The sequence below is a fragment of the Electrona antarctica genome, assembly GCF_951216825.1.
Source record: "Electrona antarctica genome assembly, chromosome: 13".
Taxonomy (NCBI): Eukaryota; Metazoa; Chordata; class Actinopteri; order Myctophiformes; family Myctophidae; genus Electrona; species Electrona antarctica.
Genome location: NC_136794.1, coordinates 49,240,011 through 49,254,275, shown reverse-complemented (window position 1 = coordinate 49,254,275; position 14,265 = coordinate 49,240,011). Strand labels below are relative to the sequence as shown.

Genomic DNA, 14,265 nt, shown 5'->3' with positions numbered 1-14,265 from the left:
GATTATATCTCAGGTGTATATCTTGGAGGAAGCTTATCTTCCTAAAGTCAATGTCAAAAATACCATGCAGACTAGTCTGCAACTCTGCATGCATTAAACCAGCAGCAAGCTTAAAAGCTATACATTTATCCATTACATGTTTGATCATTTAGGCCTAGGTAGATGGGAAAGGCTACATTCCATTAAAGAAATGGCATGTTTGACACAAAAATGTTTATTTTGAACATTTTGCAACAACAAGTGTATCATTATTTGTTTTACATTCGAGGTAGCTACCTTTACAAAGGCAAAATTATCAGTGCAAACAAGGTGCTTTGTAAACTAAACAGCACACAGACAGCAGTGCTTACAAACATAAATAACCATCCATTTAAGGGATTCATTTTTTTTTGTCAAGATGTTTGCATAAACTCACTCCACCATGAGTATTATTTTGACAATTCTAAAGAGATAAACATTTTAAATGTAAGAGTTATAAAAGAAAATAAGAGCTGGATAAATGAAACCTTTCCAAAGTAAAATGTGTGCAAGTTAACATCCTGTTTAAACCTAACCCTATGTTACAGAGTCAAGTAGTGCCTGTATTACATACAGTAGATTCACAGATTGTTGCACTTGAGAAACACAAGGTTCGAGAGATTGGTGCCCTTCATCCGAGAACGATGTGGTCTCAAAATGATGCCACCGTGGCTAAAGATTCTCTCGACTGGAGCACTAGTTGCGGGCACTGCAAGTGCTCTAATGGCAATCTTATAAAGTGCAGGGAGGGAGTTTCTGTTTGCCTCCCAAAAGCTGAGACATTTCTGATCAGTATCAAGGCTAAGGTAGTTGTTCAGCTGAATTTCTGGCCTCATTGTGTCCTGCTTGCGACGCTTCCTGTATCCTGCGAAGAGCCCAGCACTGTTCTGAGTGTTCTCCTCCAACAGCTCTTCCTCTCTCTCTGGATTCTCAGGTGTCTGGTCAGCTGGCACCTCCCGTAGGATCAGTTCTAATGGACAACAAATGATCACTTAATATAGCATGAAATATATTACATTAAAACTGATATTGGTAGTTTGGTGATCATCATGATTTGTCACCCTGACAGTCAACATTAATAAAGTGAACCAAGTTTGTTTGAGAAGTGACTGAGTGAGTGGTGTGTGAGAGTACATTTATACAGTGCCATACTTTTAGTGTGTATTCGAACACATTAATATAGATGTACATTCACTGACCTTTCACCATGTCAGACACCTCCCTCTTGATGTCATCGTTGACAAGGACATCTTGTTCCAGCCACATCATTGAGTATTCTGGGTCCAGGACAGCTGCTCTGATATACACAGGGTCCGCAAAAGGTAGAGGCTGTGGTTCGTCTGGTGCTGCAGTTTCCATTTTCACATTGACCAGGATGCCACGGAATCTTTTTTTGAGGGAGGTCTGAAGGCACCTGACCATGCTTCCCAGGAAGCGAACCTGAACAAATGAATAAATGAGTGAGTGAGTGAGTGAGTGAGTGAGTGAGTGAGTGAGTGAGTGAGTGAGTGAGTCAATAACCAACCTTCTGCTTGAGTTTCTCCAGGTGGTTGTTTAGGGACAAGACACTGGGAAGAACAGCGCTGATAGTTGCACACTTCTCGCCCTGCGTAAGATCAGTGGCCTCTGAAAAGGGCTTGAGGATATCACACAGTTCTTTCAGTTGACTCCACTCTCTCGTAGAGAAGATCAGCTCCTGGTGACCTAGATAGATAGAGAAAGAGATACAGCATAGCATTCTAAAACTGGTCAGGATACTACTCAACAAGCCCTGTGTGTTTGATGACACAGGAATAGAATGTGACCCTGTGGTCAGACAACCCATTCTCCTGAGCTACAGCCATGATCTACACAGCAGCAGGGGCAGTAACAGACAAGCACCAACCTGTGGCCTGCACAACATCGCTCAGTTCCTCCTGGTTGAATGAGAGCACTGCTTTCAGTTGGCGGTAGGTTGAACCCCATCGTGTGGTCACAGCAGCAGGGATCCCTCGCTCACCAAACTTCTCTTCAAAAGCATCATGGAAGGAGGTAGATGTGTGCAGAAGAGAACTGAGTTTGCAGCATTTTGCCATGGCACCTCTTGCAACCTTAGCTTCCTTAAGGCCATCGCCTATAGTCAACTGTAGGGTATGAGCGAAGCACTGTAGGCGTTTGGGGCTTCCTCTGGTTAGTGCCTGTTGAATTCAAACAATTAAATTATGGTTTTCTTCACATAACAGTATTGTCAGAGAGCACATGACAGAAATAGTTAACGATGAGTAGACAAAACAAGGCTGCCCTGTAGATTACAAAACTACTACAATAAAAGGTTATTATTTTATGGTATTTGTGCATTGTGCACAACCATAAGCAAAGATGTTTTACTGCCACTCATTCACCTGATCAACAGTTTCTTGGTCGGTCACCGACAGATCTTCCCATATCTCTGGGTCGTCCAGGCTCTCTTCATCATCTACTTGATCTTCTTCCTCTTGGGGGAAGCAGATGGAGAAGGCCTTCTTCATGTTAGCTGCGTTGTCACAGAGCACAAAGTCCATTTTGTGTCTGATGTCATATTCATCACAGATAGCTTCAAACGCCTCAGCGATCCTCTCTCCTGTATGTGATCCTCGGAACCTACTGCAGGTCAGCAAGTAGGAATTCAGACACAGCTCTTTGTTTGTAGTCAGGACATGGGCAGTGACACCCAAGAAGCCTCGCATCCTACGATCTGACCAGATGTCTACAGTCAGAGAAACATGTTCTGCTTCTGCAAGGATCCCTTTGATCTTAGTGCGGGTCGCTGTAACAGAGGATTCTACGTGCTTGATTACAGAACGATAATCAGTGGCCTTGTACTTGGGGTCTGCTATGGAGAGAAAGTGGCAGAACTTTTTATTTTCTGTTAGAGTCAGGGGAAGGCTGCATCCCACTATTAGGTCCATAATGATGGAGTCAGTCATGGCCCTCTGTTTGGAATGATTCTGTCTGTAAAACTCTGGGTGAGAGAGAGCAGCAAACTGTCCAATTCCTGGCTGGCTGGGACCAGGGACTGGCTGCTGCTTACATCTCATATACTCTGCATATCTGAAACAGAAGGAAAAGAAGAAATATTATACAGTTGTCATTTTTGTGTAGCAAATGCATGCATGCACACTCATTGCACACACATTAATTTACTGCAGCAGTGCCTACAGGCCTAAAGCACAAAATAATCTCTTAACGTGCATGCACGTTTGTTTTGTAGTATTTTAATATTACGTCACTTTCCATCAGGCACACATTTAGCTGCCTACTAGTACTCCACGTGCATTTGTTTTGCCGGCATGGGGTCCTAATCCTCCACGTTCCAAAAGAATAACACGGAGTGGACTAAATGCAACTATAGCTAGAGAAAACGTATCGGAGGAAAAGTGGAAGGAATAAAGGTTTTGCGTGGGAGTTAATGAAGTTCTTAATCCTGCTGACGACTGGATATATCTAATGAAAAGTGAGAAAGTGTTGGGAAAACGGAGGGCTTGCTACCATGGATGGATATTATTATTTATGCAGTGCAGTCACATATCAACGTTCGCGACAGTGGTGAGTGGCATTGTTTGTCTTATTAACGACATATATATCCACCAACACACACATGCACACCCGGACACACTTCTAATAATGTTAGCTTTAGTTATATTGGCAGTAGGTTACTAGGTTTCACTTACTTGGCTTCATGCGCCGTCTTCAAGTGGCGGACAAAGTTGGATGTGGTTCCTTCTTTGTCATTGATTTTAGCGTCGCATGTCTTGCATTGAGCCTTCCTGCGTTTTCCATCAGAATGGAAGTTTTTAAAAGCGAACTGAATCACTTTTGGTGGAACTGCAGAACTTGCAGAAGGAGGCTCGGGAGCAGTCGCCATTGCTAGCTAGCCTAGCCTAGTAAACAGCCGCACTGTTGTGTGTGCCCACACTGATCAGAGTCATGGCTGTTTGCGTGCTCTCTCGCTTACATGCCTGTCTCCAATCAATCAATCAAACCAATACAAGTGTAAACCTATAGCGTGGCGTTCGCTCTGGTGCGGGGCGTAACGTGACGTTCACGACCGCCCTGCCTGGACATATTAGAATGATATCCGCATAAAACAAAACAAAAAAAACGTACAATGAAAAAACAACATAATGCTACAAGTTGTCCGAGTCAGCTTGTCTCAAGTCGAGTCGAGTCTGGAGTCATTGTCTTCCAAGTCAAGTCGAGTCTCAAGTTTTTTACCCTAAAGTCCAAGTCGAGTTGCAAGTCGTCCAATCAATGACTCGAGTCGGACTCGAGTCGAGTCATCATGACTCGAGTCCAATACTCTGCAAAATGGTAACCAGAATGGTAACAGGAACAATGAAAAATAAAAAAATTGTTTTGACTTATGACTAGGCAAACAATCACTCCTTATTTAGATGGTACTGTGGGAGAGAGACATAATCACTTTTCTCTCTCTCGATGATGATGATGAGGTCTTCGGGGTCCCCATGGAACCCAGCAATGGTTGCAGCGTTCCACGCCGACGAAAGTGTCAGAGTTTGACAATGTTCTTTAGGGCAGATGATATCTTCGGGTTCCCATGGAACCGAGCATCGTTGCAGCACGCCGTGCCGTCGAAAGTGCCAATGGCAATGTTCATTGTAGCTCATCAGAGCAGACACTGGATGGTTCTTCTTCGCTCGTTGTCGGAGCCGAATCTTCGCCCCGCCCCCAGGATGGGTGACATAATAGGTGACCCACAGGTGACAATATCAGCCTATACTTTCTCATTGACAGATACACTTGATCTCTGTGATTCAAACGGGAGAAAACGGCCGGAGATGCACCTAACAGTTCTTATACCAAGCAGAGCTTGGAGAGGGGGAACGGGGTAATCAATGATGTTGTCTTGATCGAACGTATCGTTTCCTGGCGAGTCCATTAGTACCATAAAGGCCAAATATAGAATCAAGTCTATTCAGGGGAGGATATATATGCCTAATCAAGTCAAACTCAAAATAACAAAATGAAATGGAAGGGGAAGCTGTCCCTAATACTAAAATGAAATCCAAAATAAAAATATGATGAGGTGGGATAATGAATCCTAATGGAAGGAAATTTAGATTGTCCAAAGATGGGATAATTCAGTTTACATAATCTATATAATGGGGCAGATATGGGATCTGGAAAATGAACAGTCAAAATACAATATTAATTAATTGAGGGGAGAAGGGATGATCAAATTAATCCTAATACTAGGTAGGGAGGGGTAACAGCGTTTTAGCAAAATACAGTGTCTTAGCAAAGAAAAACATGGATGAAAAACATAAAACAATTATGTGTATGGTGAAACAAGTGGAATTCTAATTTGTTCCCAATGGGAAATCTATGGGCAGATGATTCTGAGAGGGACGGGCCTAATACTGATTAAAACGGTTCTGAGTGGGTCGGGCCTAATACTGATTCAAACGGTTCTGTGTGGGTCGGGGTCTAGGGTCAAACCTTATAAACTAAGGGAAAAGAAATCTCGAGGTCGACAACACCATTCCTTCACTCCATTCTCCATCGCTTTTTGTTGACCTCTAGATTCCTCCGTCCTGGGTTTGTTCCTGACCACGAAACCACCAGAGATCCGTATCTGTGAGATAAAACAGAAAGACAAAAAAACAAACTGGTAAATTAAATGAAACAATAATAATTATAAACAATTCATCAACAGGGTAAACATCAACAGGGTATGGTTTAAAAAATAAATAAATGACTGTTCTACCAACCGCGCATGTACACAGCTAATGGTGAAGGGAGGGCGTGTAGGTAGACAGGGAGAAAGAGAAAGATAGAGACCCAGAATTCTACGTATGTATGTACACCTTAAAGAAAAGGGAGGGAGAATACGCAAAAAGATATCTCAAGTAGAAAACAAAGTATATAGACGAAGATTTGCCCAAAATGGGGCGCAGATTCGTTTACATGTTCTGCATAGGATGGGACGCCTTCTGGACGTCTAAGAAAAACAGTGAATACAGAGAACTTGTATCTGTACCACTCTGGGATTTAACTTAAATCAAGACCCCCTTTTCATGTAGTCCAGCGGCCTAGTACAAAACCTGTTTGTACTATGTCCCCTGCGCGTTATCTGACGTAGCTAATCGCCACACGCAGGTTAGCCAAGGTCAAGATAGACCGAAATTGACCATGACTTGTAAACATCAGGTCTTAGAGATAGAGAAAAAAAAAATCAAAAATAAAGAACTAACAGGAATTAAAATGTCTTGGGAAAGAATGGTTGACACCACTCAAAAAATAAAATGAAATTAAATAATACAAAATAATAAATGAATTAAATCAATAAGGGGATTGGTTGAAATCAATAATACATTGTCATGATAATGGGCATTAAATGTTCAAAGGGGGTCCTATCTAAAAAATTAAATGTATGAAATGATGATAAATGGCGGAACACGGAGCCTGACAGATAAATAAATCAATAGTCAATAGTCGTCACGCATTCCTAATATCATCAATAATCATTAGAATGGAGGCTATACGTAAGTACCCGTATTGTCACACTCTTCAAAAATAATCAAATGGTGCCTCACACACACACATATACACACATGCATGCATACACGCACACATAGACAGGAGCAGAGAGGAGGAGAGAGAGAGACGCTCTGAGGGGAGTGGAGAGAGAAGGGTGGGGGCATTCGTCCACACACAAGACATGGGGTGATATACACACGCACGCACTCAGTCACTCTAAATAAAAAATAAAACAATATATATATATAAAGGTGACATTGAACACAAATGGTACGTTTCACACACACATATACACACAATTTGTGGGGGGGAGGGCAAATTGTGGGGGGGGGGGGGAGGACCATTCAACCATGCAAACGTCACCGTTCACATATATCCACTATTAAAAGAAAAATAACTGTTCCACGGGACTACACACACCTCCATACAAACAGGGTGGGGGGATTCATGCCCACACAAGACATGGGGTGATATACACACATACGCACGAACACGCACGCAGACAAACAGAGAGAGTCGTTCTCTCACAGGCCCACAGGCAGGCACACACGCACGAACACATGCATGCACGCACACACACACACATACACAAGCAGGCAGAGGGAGAGAGAGAAGGAGCACCTAGCTCTCCTACACACATTCCTTAGATAAGAAGCCGACACACTCTAAAATCATTAGTGTCATAAAAACCGAACAATACTATAAGGTGGTAAAAAAATAAAATAATTTGTAATCGAATGGTGAAAGAGATCACAGACCTTTTTACGGTATAAAAATAACCTACTCTACTCTCGCACCCCCGTCGACGTTTGAGAGAAAGAAGACTAGAAAAGTAATATCTATGGGTTACTACAGCGATATCAACATAACAGGAACGCATAAATACTAAACAGATAAGAAATCGTAGAATAAAGTTTAAACAAAGGATTAGGACGCAGCGCACGCGTAGCGTTGCCTCCTGAAAATCGAAAGTGGAGAAAAGTAATGTGACTGAGACATGTTCAGGGATTAAGTCCCAGACCTGAATTTACGGCAATAAATTATAATAACAGTATAATCTATGAAGGTTACAGAAAGACAAATTACTTAACTTCAGAAAAGCAAGCAGGCGGGAGAATCAGGCAGGCAGGAGGTGGTCCCGGACAGGGTCCACCGAAGCAGGAGAGGGACCGTCGTTGGGGGGGGATCTGTGGAGGACCGCGTCCACAAGCATCATGCTTCGTCCGTTCGTCCACAGATCCGCGGCTTGTATGTTCCAAAAATGGGGAGGATCGGTTCCAGAACTGAATATGTATCGGCGAAACCACTGCTCCAAAAATATGACTATGGACTTTGTTCTTCCGGTAGAAGAAAATAAAAATGGGGATGGGGGCTGGTTCCTTTGTCGGAGGAGCTAATTAAATAAATTAGACTTATACTCGTAAAAGCCCGGCTCGAACAGGACCAATTTGTTACATAAATATGTAGATAACAGATAAGGGAAGGCTCGAAGACCAATTTTTTGGAATTATAATTAACACAGCCGACGCGAATCCCGTATCAATACGTTATCAATTAATCAAACGTCGGGTGCGAACCACGTATCCATACGTTTTAATCACTTTTTTATAGCATACTTTCATTCATCTTTTTACCCACCCGGACAATGAAGAACCATCCCCCTGTCATTGCTGCTTAGTCCCGCTCACGTGATCAGAAAAAAAAAAAAAAAAAAAAACCATCCCCTCCTGAAAACAGGAGGGCGGGCCGCTTTACGTGTAGAAGCCTTCAAGCCAGTGTAAAATGGACGCGCCCATGCAATGATCTAGTCGGTGGGTGAAAAGAATCAAATTTCACCTAACCTCGCCTCACCAGGCTTTCCTCCACCTATTGGCTTTCACACAACACCATAATACTCGATTCCCCCCTCCCCTCCTGTTTCTCCTGCAGGAGGAGGGCCTTGCGAGATGGGGGCTCTGTCCTGGTTCTCTCGGAAAAAAACATGATGAACGGATCGCTGCCTAAACACATATGCACCGGATCCGATCGGCATTGCATTGCATAACGTCTGCAACACACATGGACAGATGCATGTTTCCTTCTTCATACTGTAGCGACCAAACGATCCCCGAGCCTACAATACTACGAACTAACAAACGAACTACAGTATCGAGAGGGGCCGCCATGACAACAGACAGTCTACCGTTGGGGGATCACGTATCGCCATGCAGAGCCGTCATAATCGGAGATCGCTCGGACGTGTGATTGTAACGCTTTTTTATTCATTATAATTGTAGTGATAAGACCGCAATGCATCGGGGACGTAATCGACCCGGGTGTAATGTATAACGAACTTTTCCGCGTCCTAAACCGTGGTGTTGTGATCCGTTGTCGTCGACATCACAGCCGGGTGAATCTTTTTTTTTTCTCCATCGCCCCCAACCTGCATGCCCAGGCATGTTCCCCTATACTAGCTTGAAAAACAAAATCAGCTGATGATGACAACGCGTCTCACCGTTATACTATAGTTCTGAACCGAACGGTGGAATGGGACTTTTTATAGCCGTACGGATCAAGACTTTTGCTGCCCAATGTGCCCATGAACCCCCCCCCCCCCCCAATGTTTTGCGATCAAGACAATGAGGCAATCATCATCATCATCTAAAGAAAGCAGAGTTATGAAGGTTTATAGTCAGACATTGACAGGCAGATATAACAATAAACACAATAAATATGCTATACATCCTATACACCGAATGAAAGCCCTGAATGTGTACTTTTACGAGGAAAAGAGTAAACATTGATCCCATGTACAGTTTGTCATAAATTGGTTACATTGCACATTGCGCCCACCAGATATAACTGCAGAGAAGACATGGACCCGAACTCAATATTCACAAAATAAGGCCTATAGCGACATATAAATACTATATACCGTATGAAACAGAAGACTCTCTGCTTTCATAAGAAAAAAATCACACCCGTGTGAACTGAGTGGTGTAAGGTTTTATATAGCATGATCAGCTGAGGTCTGACGTAATGTCTGACGTAATGAAATCACACCCGGGTGAACTGAGTGACCACTTTCCTAGATCTAGGAAACATCCTAGATCCGGGTGTGATTTCACATCCGGGTGTGAAATCACACCCGGATGTGATTTCACAACTGGCTTTTTTTGTGCAGAAAAAATGACCATGGTTGCTACGGTCATCCAGTTCACCCGGGTGTGATTTAATTACGTCAGAAATTATTTTGAACATAGCAACCATGCTCATTTTTCTCTGCACACAAAAGCCAGTTGTAGGAGTGGTTTACACCACTCAAAAACTTCTACTGTAGTAATAATAAAAATCACACCCATGTGAAGTGAGTGGTGCAACTCTGTCCCATATTCTGTTCTCTGCTTATTCAATACAGCTCGCTATATACGGACTGAGGCAGAAAGTCATGTAAACCTTTTATTTACAGTTTGGTCTGTAAACTTCTACTGTAATAATACAAATCACACCCCTGTGAAGTGAGCGGTGCAACTGTTCTCTACAGTTGCACCGCGCAACTTTATTATTACAGTAGAAGTTTACAGACCAAACTGTAAATAAAAGGTTTACATGACTTTCTGTCTCAGTCCGTATATAGCGAGCTGTAGTGAATAAGTACAGAACAGTTGCAACGCTCACTTCACAGGGGTGTGATTTTTATTATTACAGTAGAAGTTTACAGACCAAACTGTAAATAAAAGGTTTACATGACTTTCTGCCTCAGTCCGTATATAGCGAGCTGTATTGAATAAGCAGAGAACAGAATATGGGACAGAGTTGCACCACTCACTTCACATGGGTGTGATTTTTATTATTACTACAGTAGAAGTTTTTACTTATGAAAGCAGAGAGTCTTCTGTTTCATACGGTATATAGTATTTATATGTCGCTATAGGCCTTATTTTGTGAATATTGAGGAGTTCACGTCCATGTCTTCTCTGAAGTTATCTGGTGGGCACAAGCTGCATTCAATAACCAATTACTGTCTAACTGTACATGGGATCAATGTTTACTCTTTTCCTCGTAAAAGTACACATTCAGGGCTTTCATTCGGTGTATAGGATGTATAGGATATTTATTGGGTTAAATTTTATATCTGCCTGTCAATGTGTCTGACTTTAAACCATCCATAACTCTGCTCGCTGTTCAAGATAACCACTTCCAGGCAAATGCAGGTGTTGCAAAAAGGTCAATATCTCCAGAATGGAACATGGTAAAATCAAAATGTATTTTTTTAATTGAAGTGGACAAGTTCAGCTTTCTTTTGATGTATGCGTGTGATTCTCGCTATAAGAGAACATTTTGCTGTGGGCCCCCGTACAAGGCCTTTGTGCAATGTTAAACGGTAGCAACATCCAAATAGGCCTGCCGAGATCTTGTAGCAATCAAAGTGTTAAGATAAAACCAATTTGTTGCATATAAAATGCAGAAGGGACAATTAATGTTTCACCAATGATATAAAGGACTGTATAACTGAATTACTGAGCTGCACAGAGCTATAACTGTAAAAATACTTTTAAGAAAGTAATCCAAGAGTACCAATAAATACTCAGCACCACAATGGTAAAAAATGGTTGCCAAACCTTTAGCTTTAACAGGATTACTTTAAGCAGGAAATACTCTTTTAGAAAAATACCTTAAGTACCCAATTAAAAAGATGAGTCCACCAGAAGAATGATTGTCCAGTCAGAGCAGAATATGGTTTGGTCAATTCATTTTCAGATCAGAGAGACAGAACAGATACCCACATACAGCCAAATTACAAAATCTCTCCCTGTGCAACAAAATGCACAGGGTTCTCTCTGCCGGACACATCATGTGCCAGGCATTAATACTGTAGATCACGTCAGTTGTTGATACACGTTCATTGGCTGAATGGATAGTTAATTTCCGCACTATGCCACGCTGGCGCTGGTTGTCAAGCGCTCATTGGACCAGCACATGGATGATGAGACTGGTATCATGACAGCTTTCTTGGTCCCGTCATTGAGGGCCATAAACCGGGAAAGCTCAGAGGCTGGCGTTGCTATGGCAACCTGAAGATAACATTCTTTCCCTGCTAGCTGTGAACTCTTTAACAGAGAAATGCTCCTATCTACTTTCTCACTAGGCACCAAGGTCAACTACAGGCAGTCTTATATCAAAATAGACCTCTCAGTATGCGAGTTAACTTTGACTGGGGACAGACAGTGAATCTGAACTTGGCGTCAGGCAACCCATAATATAAGTATGATAAAATAATAAAGGATAATATAGGTCTGAGATAATTAGGCATGTGGATGGTGACATGACATAAATAGGATACGGAGAACAACCCGGAGTAAACAGGCAGTAGGATATGAGTAAACTGATGATAAAAGGGCAAGATGACAAAATATGACCTATAAGGAACACGGTCTGGGCCAAAGGGAACATTTAGACAATTCCATCCACCAAACTAACAGATCTACCATAACTCAAAATTATCTATCACTCTGAGAGACGACTATAAACGATTTGAATCATGCAGCTCTTAGCATGTCTCCTAAGGTGACATGCTTTCAACCAACACAACGACAAGCCCTGGTTCTCAGCCCAACTCAGAAGGCTAAGGACGGAGAAGGAGGTGGCCAGGCGTAGTGGAGATGTGGCTCTGTTCAAGCAAGCCAAATACAGGTTTGCCAAAGAGGTGAGGGAGGCGAAACATCGCTTCTCAGAGAGACTGCGGCAACAGCTCTCTGAGGGGAATTCCTCCTCCGTCTGGAAAGGCCTCAAGACCATCACCAATTACAAGCCCAAGTCTCCACAGGCGTCTGACAACCTCCCCCTTGCCAACGAGCTCAATGAGTTCTACTGCAGATTCGAGAAAGAGAGGTTCCGTCCCGCCCTTTTCCACCACCCCCCCCTGCCACATCCACCACCCCCGCATCCCCCCCTCTCTGTCACGGAGAGAGAGGTGAAACTGCTGCTGAGGAGCCAGAACCCCCGGAAGGCGGCCGGCCCGGATTCTGTCTCCCCCTCTGTCCTGAAGCACTGCGCTGACCAGCTCGCCCCGGTGTTCACCAACATCTTTAATGCCTCGTTGGAGCTGTGTCAGGTTCCAACGTGCTTCAAGGCCTCAACCATCATCCCCGTCCCCAAGAAGGCCAAGGTCACGGGCCTTAATGATTACAGACCCGTCGCCCTGACCTCTGTGGTCATGAAGGTCCTGGAGCGCCTTGTCCTGGCTCACTTGAAGAGCATCACAGATCCTGTGCTGGACCCGATGCAGTTTGCTTACAGGGCCAATAGATCCACGGAGGACGCCGTGAACATAGCCCTGCACTATACGCTAGAACACCTTGACACTGCAGGCAACTACGCCAGGATCCTGTTCGTGGACTTCAGCTCTGCCTTCAACACGACCCTGCCATCCATCCTGGAGCACCAGCTGTCCCTGCTGCAAGTGCCGGACTCCACTCGCAGGTGGATTACGGACTTTCTTACAAACAGGTCTCAGCGGGTGAAGCTGGGGAAGAACATTTCCAGCTCCAGGTCCACCAACACCGGCTCCCCGCAGAGCTGTGTCCTGTCCCCACTTCTGTTCTCCCTGTACACCAACAGCTGTGTTTCCCTCCATCCTTCAGTCAAGCTCCTGAAGTTTGCTGACGATACCACCCTGGTGGGCCTCATCTCTAAAGGGGATGAGTCGGCCTACAGGAAGGAGATCGAGCGGCTGCAGAGTTGGTGCAGCAACTACAACCTGGAGCTTAATGCTCTTAAGACAGTGGAGATGGTGGTGGACTTCCGCAGGAACGCAGCCCCGCCCCCTCCCATCATGCTGGGAGACACCCCACCCCGGTGACCTCAGTGGAGTCATGCCGGTTCCTGGGCATGACAATCTCTCGGGACCTCAAGTGGGAGCTGAACATCATGGCCCTCCTGAAGAAGGCCCAGCAGAGGCTGTACTTCCTCCGACAGCTGAAGAAATTCAGGCTGTCGAGGCTCATGATGGCTCAGTTCTACACAGCCATTGTGGAGTCCATCCTCACACACTCCATCATCACCTGGTTCCCTGCTGCTGCTGCTAAAGACCTCACCAAGCTGCAGCGGGTGATTCGCTCTGCGGAGAGGGTGATTGGCCGCCCTCTGCCCTCCCTCAAGTCCCTGCACGACGCCAGGGCGCTGAAGAGAGCAAGGAAGATTATGGCCGACTCCTCTCACCCTGGCCACGGCCTCCTCACCCTGCTCCCCTCTGGGAGAAGACTGCGGCTGCTGAAGGCTACGAAAGCCCGCCACAGACTAAGTTTTTTCCCGTCAGCTGCCAGGCTGCTCAATGACTCTGGCTTCCCTTCCACCCCTGCCTCCTAGTGACACCGGCACTTTAATCACCGGCAACATTTGATGCACTATGAACTACTGCCCTGCACTTTATATTTATTTCCCTGCACGGTGTTGTCTTATGTCTGTTGGTATTTGTGAAAAAAAGAATTGAATGCACTCATGTTATGTCAAAGCAAATTCCTATGTGTGTATACACAAATGGCAAATAAAGGTATCTGAATCTGAATCTGAATCTGAAACACACACGGTATCTCCAACGATCTCAAATCCTACAGGACCCAAACAAGACAGAGGATAGTTATCTGGAGGAAACTGGGCCATCCATATTTGGGAAACGGGCTACTGATGTCATCCACTGACATCATCCACTGATGTAAGACATCTTTGCCCATATATAAGTCATTGACG

General features: G+C 44.2%; 2 protein-coding genes across 12 annotated transcripts in view; both read right to left on the bottom strand.

Annotated features, from left to right (window-relative positions):
* Positions 1-14,265, bottom strand: part of LOC306935893 (poly(rC)-binding protein 3) — a 256,803-nt gene that overhangs the window by 147,712 nt on the left and 94,826 nt on the right. The window lies entirely within an intron of this gene.
* LOC306935032 (zinc finger BED domain-containing protein 4-like) lies at positions 363-3,901 on the bottom strand (the record flags this gene model as incomplete). The annotated part of the gene is made up of 6 exons (XM_079517853.1): positions 363-988; positions 1,218-1,458; positions 1,544-1,722; positions 1,904-2,195; positions 2,400-3,087; positions 3,708-3,901. 6 exons carry the CDS (start codon positions 3,899-3,901, stop codon positions 600-602), a joined length of 1,983 nt encoding a protein of 660 aa, XP_079373979.1. The 3' UTR covers positions 363-599.